Source organism: Myotis lucifugus, unplaced genomic scaffold, assembly GCF_000147115.1.
Source record: "Myotis lucifugus unplaced genomic scaffold, Myoluc2.0 scaffold_38, whole genome shotgun sequence".
Lineage (NCBI taxonomy): Eukaryota > Metazoa > Chordata > Mammalia > Chiroptera > Vespertilionidae > Myotis > Myotis lucifugus.
Genome location: NW_005871086.1, coordinates 927,419 through 939,250, shown reverse-complemented (window position 1 = coordinate 939,250; position 11,832 = coordinate 927,419). Strand labels below are relative to the sequence as shown.

Genomic DNA, 11,832 nt, shown 5'->3' with positions numbered 1-11,832 from the left:
GAGGGAGACATTTACTGATTCTACTTGATGCTCACCAAAGTTAACCAAATTAAAGTTCTCACCTTCTGGCAGGAAAGCAATCACATTAATAGTAACCTGAATGGAGACAGCTTCAGGAAGCCAGGTAGTTGCAACTGAGTTTTATTGAAAGAAGCAGTAAAGTGGTTCACATGGTTCCCACCTCACAACCCACCCCTCACCCTCAAACCATGCAGGACCAAGTCTCAGGCCAGGGAAACACTTTTGTGTTGGATAGGAGCCCTAACTTGAGTCATTTCCCTCAGTGCTAGCTAGGAGGAGGGAGAGACAGGTGACACAATGAGGTGGGGCATCTCACTGCTCTGGTCTCAGCTGGAGGCCTCTACTGAAGCATCAAAGTGGACGGGCACGTACGGGTTTCCCTCACAGGCCACAATGATGTGCCTCTCTTTCTGGCTGGTTCGGTAGTCACAGTTGGGGTACTTGGAGCCGCTTGTCACACGACAGTCCGTGATCTTCATGCTGGAGCTGCTCTTGTGGCAGTTGGGCTGCCCATTCTTGCAGGTGATGTTTCTCTGGAGGCAAACGGCCTGGACATCTACCAGAGGCTCGTGCACGAAGGTGTTCACTGGCTTGCACCGTCCCTCTGTCATAAGCCGGCGCCTCATCATTTGGTTGCAGTAGTTGGAGTTGTTGCTGGGGCCATCTGGGTCCATGTGTTGCCGCTGGAACTTCATGGCTCGTGATTCCTTGCCCAGGGAAGGCTGGACCCACCCCAGCACTAACAGCACCAGGACTAGCAGTGGGAACAGGATGGGGGACTTCTCCTGAGCCATGGTGGCCTCAGTCCCCTGGAGGAGCCTAGTCAGTAAAGGGAGAGAGGAGGAAAAACACGTTAGAAGAGAACCCCAGGTGCCACCTGTGGTCTCCGTGGATTACAGTCTCCCTTCAGGTCAGCCAGAAAAACACTCTTCTTCCTGCAAGATTTTCCAAGTGGTGCGACACTCACATGTACTCGCCTCCAAAAGCATTTGACCCCTACTAGTGACAGAGAGGTGGGTCTTCCCCTCAGGGTGGTGACCTCCAAAGTGACCTAAAATTCCAGGGGTCCTGTTTTTGAATACTGGAGGTTTTTTATCTAAAACTAGAGGCCTGGTGCATGAAATTCATTCATGGGGGGAGGGGAGAGGTCCCCTCAGCCCAGCCTGCACCCTCTCCAATCCAGGACCCATCGGGGGATGTCCGACTGCTGCTTTAGGCCCGATTCTGGGGATCAGGCCTAAAGCGGCAGTCAGACATCCCTCTCACAATCCTGGACTGCTGGCTCCTAATCACTCACCTGCCTGCCTGCTTAGTCACCCCTCACTGCCTCTGTGTGCCTGCCTGATCGTCCCTAACTGCCCACCCACCAGCCTGATCATCCCTTACTGCCCTCCTTGCCTGCCTGGTCGCCCCCAACTACCCCCTTCTGCCAGCCTGGTCACCCCTAACTGCTCCACGCTGCCGACCAGGTCGCCCCCAACTGCTCCCTCCCTGCTGGCCTGGTTGCTCCTAAATGCCCCCCCACCGGCCTGGTCACCCCCAACTGCCCTCCTCTGCCAGCTTGGTTGCCCACAATTACACGCCCCCGCTGCTGGCCTGGTTGCCCCCAACTGCCCCACCTGCTGGCCTGGTCTCCCCACGCTGCCTGCTGTTCAGTCGTTTGGTTGTCCCTCACTAACCCCCTGCTGGCCTGGTTGCAGGCAGCCATCTTTGTGAGGGTGTGAGGGTTAATTTGCATATTACCTCTTTACTATATAGGATACGTTTTAAAAAATGTTTTTATTGATTTCAGGGAGGAGAAGAGAGGGAGAGATAGAAACATCAACGATGAGAGAGAGTCATTGACCAGCTGCCTCTTGCACACACCCTACTGGGAATCAAGCCCATAACCTGAGCCCACAACCCCGGCATGTGCCTTTGACTGGAATTGAACCCAGAACCCTTCAGTCCACAAGCAGATGCTCTATCCACTGAGCCAAACTAGCTAGGGCTAAAATACATTTATACTCAGTGTTCTAGTGGGTCAATAGAAGATCTTTTTTTTAATATATTTTATTGATTTTCTACAGGGAGGAAAAGAGAGGGATAATTAGAAACATCGATGAGAGAAACATAGACAGGCTGTCTCCTGCACACTCCCCACTGGGGATGTGCCCGAAACCAAGGTACATGCCCTTGACCGGAATCAAACCTGGGACCCTTCAATCCACAGACCGACGCTCTATCCACTGAGCCAAACCAGTTAGGGCAATAGAAGATTCTTTTGTATAAACCATGAGCCAAATTGTATTGCAGTTACTGTCATGACATACAGGGTCATGGCGGACAGAGCTCTGTTATCCTACAACACTAGGGAAACTCAACCCAGTGCCTGGCACTGGCATCATAAAGGGATACCATTGTATTCCAAAGAGAGATGTTTGCCTCCCCAACGTGGGACTGCTCCTTCTCCAGCCCCATGTGTTCTCTGCAGCCAGAATACTCGCTCCTATCCTAGCTATGCCCCCAGCTACATTTGCCTAGCCCAAGCCTAGGTTTTAGCCTTGCCCACCCTGCCTCCCTCCTCTCCAGACCTCAAGCAGAATCTGCTCCCAAGACCACCTCTTGGTCCTCTTACCTGGGACTCTAGCTTGGATTCCAGGCAAGCGCAAGTGGAAGGCCAGTTTCTGCAGTCACTGGATCCCTGGGGAGTGGAGCTTATGTAGATTACAAAGGGGCTTGGCTTCCAAGGTGAAAAGGGTGGGAGGAGCATTTGGGTTTCAGTCCAGAGGAAAACAAAGGCACCCTGAGGAATGAGTCTGCCTATAGGAGTCTTCCTTGCCATGGGAATCTCATCTCTCTGCTGGTTCACAGGGATAGCAGGGAAAGTCACGAAGGCCCTGATGCTCAAACCCCAACCAAGTCTTTGTTTCACCAAATAGCCCTTGGAAGTTAGCAAAGGGCACATAATATGTAATCAAGGGAGAGGGGGGTAAAGGGAGGTCCTCTCTCTCCCCAGAAGTCCTGGAGTGGCTTTGACCAGAATTAACAATCTCCTAACAGCAGCTCTCCTGAGGAAAGTAGGAGAGGTATCCAGCTGTCTCTAGCTGGCAGGCTTCCCAGATCTGGAGAAGGAGGGGAGAGTGCCTGAACAGTTTGTGTAAGAAGGAAGCCTCTACATGGCCTCACCCAGTTGTGGTCACTTCAACATTCCTGAGGTGAGTGTGTGACAATTTTTATCTTCAGTGACCACTCATCCTGTAGGTCAGAGTTAAGTAGAGAAACTGAAGATAAATTAAAACCCAAATTCTCTTTCAGAGAAAAAATAGAGAGCATCAAGTTTCTTAGCAGCAGAATTTCCTCCTAGGTAGAGATCTCTTTTTGTTGTGACAATTTTGATACTGTTTGAGTGAGAAATAACAAAATTCCCTCCATGCTCTAGATTTATTATTTTTTTCTAGGAAAATTATTTTATTTAGCTATAATAACAATCTCCAACAGCTTGAAATAAAAATTTCCATTCTTTTCCATGGAATGGTATGGTTTGTATGTCATTTTCTTTCAGAATGTCCTGTTTTTCATTAAAATAACTTCTATACCACTCACTGTGTTCCACTTCCTATTTAACACTCAGATATGGGCTTTTGGAAAGGACATGTTAGTTCTGATCAAATAATTGAACCGATACTCCCTCTCCTGGAAAATGACCTTGAGGCCACTTTACAATGGACATTCCCTCTTGCTTAGACCACATTCCACTTGCTGAGACCATTATCTCTCCCCTCCAGACCTTCCTAGGATCCGGACCACCCAGAGAATTCTCCTCCCAGAAATGCCCAACTAGAGTCCTTTAAAATCTCTGACTCCCTGTCCCTGTGTGCTGGCACCATTTGAGGGCTCAGCCCATCTGGTATCCAGATGACCTAATAATTTTAGAATCCCTTACCACTTTGGCTCCATGTGTTCCTCCTTTGGCGACCCTACCAGGCCACAGTCAGCAGCTCCATGAAGTAGTGAACTGGTCTTTGTTTTGGAAAGTACTGCAGGTATTTATCCAGAAATAATTTCATTAAATTCTGAACCATCATCAAAACCTGCTTCGTTGTTAATTGGCAACTCCCACAGTTTTCCCTCTTTTGTTCACTGGCTCATCTTTTCAAAACCATTCCGAAAGGACTGTTCTTTCACTGCAGCTAACTGCTTAGAAATTCTACATCCCAACGTGAAGGTGCTGTTTCTGTTTCAGGTTCCTCCTCAGTAACTGCTTTAACATAAAAAACATTAAGTTTTTTATGAATATATTTTTCCTAAAACAGCTGACAGACTCACTGGCTCTGAACTGCAGGGACATTCAGGGAGGAACTGGCCTCAGGGTGAGAGCTGTCCATGCTCTGGATTGAAACTGTCTCCGTCCAAATTACACGTTAGCACCTTAAGAGCTGGGCAAGTTACAGAAATTGACTTATTTCCCTGCTTCACAGTTTCCTGGTCTCTAAAATGGGGATAATGATATGTAACTTTTAGATTTGTTATTACACTGAAATAAGGTCAGATGTACAAAGCGCTTCAAGTAGTGCTTAGAAAGCATCTATCAATGGTAGGTCAGTGATTGTTCATAGGGAGTGGTGTTGAGATTCTGTGCAAAGGAAACTGTTTAAATAACATTGGGTGATCTCTGAATTGCTTTTTACAGGGAGTGGCGTCAAGTAATAGGCAGACCTTGGTTTTGCTAAAAACTTGACCTTAAAATAGCAGGCAGTTTTGAAATCCTGGAGAGAGGAGGAAAGAGGTAGAGGAGAGAAGAAAGGGACCTTGGTAGAAAGAACAGAATTCTTTTAAATCAAATTTCAAAATTGTCTTCTGCCATGATAGCCAAGACATCTTTAGTCAAGTCAACATTATTTGCTAAAGTGCAGGAGTTTGGAAGTAGCAGGGGGGCTAAGGAAGCCATGGCATAACGTGAGCTTTTAGTTTCATGTTTCTGTAGTTCACCCACCACCTCACCCTCCACCCATGTTTTGTTTGTCTTAGTCCTTAGATCAGTGGTTCTCAACCTTCCTAATGCCGCCAACCTTTAATACAGTTCCTCATGTTGTGGTGATCCCCAATTTCATTGTTACAAATTGAACATAATTAAAGCATAGTGATTAATCACAAAAACAATATGTAATTATGTAAGTTTTTTTCCAATGGTCTTAGGCGACCCCTGTGAAAGGGTCGTTCCACCCCCAAAGTAGTCGTGACCCACAGGTTGAGAACCGCTGCCTTAGATAGTACTCTTGTAATCTTGAGTGGGGTTGGGAGGAAAAATTTTCATACCCATTTAGGTCCCTGCTTGTGGGTCTGTGAATTAGCTGATGAAAGCCAGATTAACAGGAGAGACCAAAGTTTATTCACATGCAGATGAAGAAGCACAAAAGGGAGGAGAAAGGATAAACTGGAGTGTTCATGCAGGCTCCCAAGACCACAGGACATTATAAAGCTACATGGTGACTGGGCCTGATCCCAGGTGCAGGTGGGAAAGTGAAGGGAAGTACATTTTTGGCCCTCCCATAGACGCCTGGAAATTAATCTCTGAAATCCTCCTAGAGCAGTGGTTCTCAACCTTCTGGCCCTTTAAATACAGCTCCTCATGCTGTGACCCAACCATAAAATTATTTTTGTTGCTACTTCATAACTGTAATGTTGCTACTGTTATGAATCATAATGTAAATATCTGACATGCAGGATGGTCTTAGGTGACCCTTGTGAAAAGGGTCGCGACCCACAGGTTGAGAACCACTGTCCTAGAGCCAAGGACAAAAAGATAAAATGCTTTCAAGGCTGTGCAGGTTATCATTCCTGTTGATGTTTCCCATTTTATTAGACTTCTCATTTCTCTTTCCAAGCCCATTTCACTTCCATCCATCCAACAGTGTGAACTGGGAAAAAAAGGGGTTCCAACATCTGAGCCTTGTTTGAGGCAACCAGGTACAGGTTGCACTTTCCCAGAGGGCGGCTCTGACCTGTGTGTGAGCCCACCAGGTGCAGTCAATAGCCTGGTCTCTAGAGCACACAGAGAAGGGCCCCGTCTCCTCCCTCTCACCCTATGCCTCCCGACACTATGAGTTTTCCTCAGTCCCAAGGACAGAGTGCATCTTCCCTATGTCCTTTCCCACCCAAGTGCCACCCTGGGTCTTCCTAATGGAGGTCAGATATTGCTCAAGGTGTCTGAGGGAAGACAGAGACTTGGGAGAAGACCTAATTACCTTTCAGCCTACGTAGTGCAGTGGTCTCCTTGGTTCCACCCATTTTAGGAAAGTCTCCCTGCCCTTCCCTTGTAGGGCCAGCACCAGTGCCTCCATTCCTTATTTAAGGGTAACCCACTTGTGCCAGCTCTTGTGATAGCTTATCACAGTGCCATTAATTATTGACCTGGATTTTTGAGTGAAAGAAAACAGCTGATAGGTCTGGCCTGGTGGTTCGGTTGGTTAGAGCATCATCCTGTGCACCAAAAGGTTACAGGTTCAATCCCTGGTTGGGTTGTGTGTTGGGAGGGGAAGATGGGGGAATGACCAATGGATGTTTCTCTCTTTCCCTCTATTCATCTCCCTTCCTTTCTCTCTAAAAAAAAAAATAATCAATAAACACATACTTTCAGGTGAGGAAAGAAAGAAAGAATACAACTGATAAGAGAGGAAAGCAGGACACCTGGGGGAGCTGGGAGCCTGAATTCTGCAGTTTCCACCAGAGCCACAGACCTTGTCTTCTCCTGAGAAGAGCTAAGCAGTAATTCAAGGACTTTGTTTTAGATCCAAGTGCTGAAAATTCTCTCCCCAGAAGCAGCCCCTACAATTTTAATGCAAATTAGACATTGATAGGAGCTCAGTACAGGTGAAGATGGGGTTATCAGAACGCAATGGGAGAAAAGGGGTTAGTGGGGGAAATCGGGGAAGATTTCAGAACAAAGATTACCTTGGGAAGACTTTTAAAGATAAATAGGTGATTTTTTTAAGGCATACAAGAAGGGCAATTCAGATTTTTTTTTTTAAAGGCCAGAAAGAGAAGTAGACGCTCATGGTAGAGCACTGTGTATTTCCATGTGACTGGGAGGAGGTGAGGGATGGCACAGAAAAGTAAACTCTGGGCCCAAATAGAAGTACCTTCAATACCAAGCAAAAGATTTCAATAAGTAAAACATAAAGACAGTTACTTTGAACTCAAGGGATGGAAGGACATAAACAATGGAAAGGAACTTCCACCATTTTCCCATTATACACACAAGGAGACTGAAGGTCACAGCAGTCCCAAGGTCAGACAGCACCTTGGCAGCAGAAACAGAAACCAGCCTCAGGTCCCCAACCTCCAGGGCAGTGTCCTCACTACACTGTGCTGCCTGATGTGCCCTGGGTGGGGAACGCCCCCAGGATGTGCACCCAAAGGACTGCAATATCTCGTGAAGTTGATCTCTTCTTCTTTCTGATTTCCTTGAGAGTTTTCTCACTGCCCTTCCTACTATGAAGTGTGGTGGGTGAAGGCAGGATAGCTTTGCTGCTGCCCCCATCTGTGGAGTTCTGGGGGCTGGGGACTCATACTGAGGTACCATCAGGGGTACTTCCATTGCAGCAGCTGGGGTGAGGGAAGTGGAGGCAGGGAGGGAATGAGTGGCTCAGGGCTCCCACCTCCAGGCTCTGGGGACATTGGTTGATTCTACCAGAGACGTTGGAGGAAGGGGAGCAGCTTAGGAGGAAGAGGTCCCCAGGAGAATATCTACTCCAAGCAGTATCTCTCCATCTTTAAGAAGCCTCACATGCTGGCTCCATCAAGGAAGCAAAGTCTTGAGAACACTCATTTGCTTAGAAATTTTGGGGGTCTCACATCTTCCATCTCCTGCTTTCCTCCTTGTGTTAATCATCAGGACTGGTGCAATGAGCACAATAGTGCTTCTTTTCCCGAAGCTGGGAGATATTGTCAAGAACAAACCACGTGGATGAGTTTGTTCATGCAGGCATATCAAGTGAAGAGAGTTCAGCTTTAACCTGTTAAGGGGACAACTCTTACATCTGTTAACATAAAAACCATGTAAACCTGTAAAGAATTTTTGTGAGTTTATTTGAGCCAAACTGTAGACATCTGCCAAGAAGCAGAATCTCAACAAATTGAGATAATGCTCTGGAGAATGGCGGTTTACATCTGTACTTATATATTGCAATCTAAGGAAGGGACATAGGTGAGTTACATGAAATCCATTGGTGATAGATGAGAGGTTGGAGAAAGCAAAGCAGGGGGTGGGGGAAATCCCTGTGATGGATAAAAAGTAAAATGATGCACACGTACTTAGGTGGGTGCAGGAACAATATTATCTAATAAAGAGGTAATATTCAAGTTGACCATCACTCCAACACACAAAATGGCCTCCCCCATGTGGACACAAGATGGGCTCCAGAAGATGGCCAGCAAGGGAGGGCAGTTGAGGGCAATCAGGCCTGCAGGGGAGGGGAGTTGTGGCAAGCAGGCCTGCAGGGGAGGGCAGTTGGGGGGACCAGGCCTGCAGGGGAGAGCAGTTAGTGGTGACCAGGCCATCAGGGGAGGGCAGTTAAGGGCAATTGGGCCAGCAGGGGAGTGATTAAGGAGTGATCAGGCTGGTGGGCAGAAGTGGTTAGGGGCAATCAGGCAGGCAGGCAGGCGAGCTGTTGGGAGCCAGCAGTCCTGGAATGTGAGAAGGATATGCAACTGCCCATTTTGGATATCCCTCGAGGGATTCCAGATGGGAGAGGTTGCAGGTTGGGCTGAGGGACACTCCCCCCCACCCCCACATGAATTTTGTGCACCAGGCCTCTAGTTAACATGATAATAAAGGAATTTGTGGTATCTGTCCTGGCGACCAGCACATTTGGTTGTGCCCCAGGGGGTCCAGAAAAAGGGAAGTTACAAGTTGCTCAGACACTTCAAGGGTATGTTATCATAGATGCAAAAAGACACATAGGCTCAGTTAAGGTAAAGGTTGACCTTGTCAGTGAAGATACCTGCTTAGGACATAACTGCCCACCATAACTGCTTTTAGTTAAACTTCAATTTCAGACCATCCTTTGTGGTTACTTTACGTCTCTGCCCTGCAAGGCTTCCCTGAGCTTGTCAGATTAGCATGTGGCCCCTTTCATCCACACATCTAATTAAGTGGAGCCTTTTATTGTCTCACTAAGTCCAACCTTCTGACCTACTGGCTGACCTGCTTTGACTTGTGTATTAACATAACTTCTTTCATTGGAATCTGATCTGGCAGGAGTTCCCTCTCTCTGAATATGGGTCTCACTTCTCCAAAAAGGCTAACACTGAATCCCTCTCTGTTATTTATGGTACTTCCCTAAACTCAACTCTACTTTTTTTCCCCCTTTTTGCCAGTTTATCTTTCACAGACAATCTAGAAAGGCAAATCTCAGCAGTGCTATGGTTGTTTTATATGAGCAGGAGAGTATCCCACTGTCAGCAAGAACATGTGTGACCAAAGTGTTGGTGCAGGACACCCAGCCCCCTCCACCAGCTGGGACACAAGGCCTCTGTCAGCAGGTCATGCAGTGACTGTGGCCCAACCATGTGACTTCTCTGAGCCTTAGAATTGTTTTCTGAGAAATGAAAGCGTGAAGAAAGATGATTTCTAAGATTGCACTCAGTTAAAACAATTTTTCAGTGTTTTCTGTTTCTAAAGATCTTCCTATCAATACTTCCCAGAAAGAAAGATTGGATCTCAATATAACATCTACAGTATTTCCATAAGATTTTTATGTGCTTTTATGGCAGTACTCACCAATTATTTGCCTTCAGTTTAAACAAAAAAGAAATTCATTCACACAGAAATGCAAAAAGGGAGAGAAAAATTCTTATTTATCCCCACTCCCACCCTCCTGAATTCCTGACAAAATACCAGCAAAAAAATGAATTTTTACCCCAATATGGATATTAGTATTTTTTTTCTTTAAAAATATGTTTTTTCATTGATTTCAGCGAGGAAGGGAGAAGGGGAGGAAAAGAAGCATCCATGATGAGAGAGAATCATGGATTGGCTGCCTCCTGCATGCCCCCTACTGGGGATCAAGCCCACAACCCTAGCATGTGCCCTGACTGGGCATGGAACCTTGACCTTCTAGTTCATAGGTCGATGCTCAACCATTGAGCCACACCGGCCGTGCTTAATATTTTTAAAAAGGCACAAAATCTGACCTTTTATTTTAAAAAACAATGTGTTCAGAATAGAAGTTTAAAGCTTTAATTGTATAGCTGAGTTTCACAAAAAATAAGTATTGCAATTTAATACACTAATTTATTATACGTTGATTATTATAGTAGGGAAAACAATGTCAGCCTGTATGTGGTTCCATCATCAATTCATTGGGTAAATGAAAATTTTAAGAATACAGTCATATCAGAGACCCAGAAATTAGAGATAAATCTAGGAATAGAGTTTATAGAACTAGAGGCTCTCATTAATTAATTTTGGGAGCAAGTCAATAGTAAGAAATTATTCATAAAAAAGCTCTAGTATATATTTCTGTATGTTACCAAGTGGATGGTAAATATTGAAAAGGCACAAAATAATAAAATACCTGATAAAGAAATAGAAATATGTTATTTGTATTTTCATCACCTATAAAAACATTGATGTTTTAGTGCATAATTCTCCATACTTTTGTCTATGCTATGTATATGTTTTTATAACATATGGGATATTGTATACTATGTATATACTGCTTTAGATTCTGCTTTTTTTAAAATGCATCTGGGCTTTTGTTAAAATTAAGTTTCTTAACTTAGTAGTGAACAAATATATGTTCACTTTGGATTAATTTATTGACATTTACACTTAAAATTTGTTCGTTTTTCTGCAAATATGTTATATTACACATAACAACAAAAAAGCTTATTCAAAAATATGCATCATAAACATTTATTCCAAGTCAACAAATATCTATATTATTCTGAAGGCTTTGTAGTATTTCATGTTAAGGATGTAGCAAGATCCATCAAACAAATTCTCTATTGTTGGACATTCATAGCATTTACAACTTTTTACATGTATGCATTCTAAAAATAAAAACCCATTTAGTCCGGCCGGTGTGGCGCAGAGATTGAACATGGAACCATGAACCAAGAGGTCGTGGTTTGATTCCGTTCAGGGCACAGGCCTGAGTTGAAGTCTGGATCCCCAGTTGGGAGCATAGAGGAAGCAGCCATTCAATGTTTCTATCTCTCTGTCCCTCTCCCTTTTACTAATACTCTCTCTAAAATCAATAAAAAGATATTGAAAACAAACAAAAAAACAACATCTAGCCCTCCCCGGGTAGCTGTTGATTGAAGTGCCATCCCACACACAATACGTCTTTGTTTCTAAAGGACAGTAAAAACAGTCTCAGCACCATTGTGGGGACTAGGGAAATCTTCAATTAGCCAAGACCCTCCCTTTGTGTCATTAAGAACATAATAATCAAGCCATAAATATAATCGCTAGAAACACAAATGACATAATTATCTGAACAGCTGGTTGCCAACTTCCCAAAAGCAGCCTCAGTATTCAGAGAGCTGCTTAAACTACACAGCTACTAACTAGTTAGTTAGTGCAGAATGATAATTGTGTTACACTTCATTTCAAGCAACTTTTTTTTTACAGATAAAGTAATATATTTTTTGAATTTAGGGAACTACTCAAAGTATGTTTCCCTTAAACAGTAACTTTCACAGGCACCTTTAAAATTAGCTTTGATTTTCTAGAAATTACTAGTTAGAACCTGATAGCTGTGTAGTGCATTGGAAGCTTCTACTCTAGGAACCCTAGATGTTCCTTGGGCCACACATGTTGTC

At 44.8% G+C, this 11,832-nt stretch overlaps 2 protein-coding genes across 2 annotated transcripts in view; one reads left to right on the top strand and one right to left on the bottom strand.

The window, feature by feature from the left end:
- Window positions 1-11,832, top strand: part of LOC106694322 (ribonuclease 4-like) — a 73,394-nt gene that overhangs the window by 32,935 nt on the left and 28,627 nt on the right. The window lies entirely within an intron of this gene.
- LOC102442644 (ribonuclease pancreatic-like) lies at window positions 207-2,688 on the bottom strand. The gene is made up of 2 exons (XM_023752876.1): window positions 2,639-2,688; window positions 207-840 (listed from the first exon to the last, which is right to left on the bottom strand). The coding sequence occupies exon 2, from the start codon at window positions 813-815 to the stop codon at window positions 348-350; it is 468 nt and encodes a 155-aa protein (XP_023608644.1). The 5' UTR covers window positions 816-840; window positions 2,639-2,688; the 3' UTR covers window positions 207-347.

Coding starts and splice junctions, on each gene's coding strand:
- LOC102442644 (XM_023752876.1), bottom strand. CDS start 815: ATGGCTCAGGAGAAGTCCCCCATCCTGTTCCCACTGCTAGTCCTGGTG.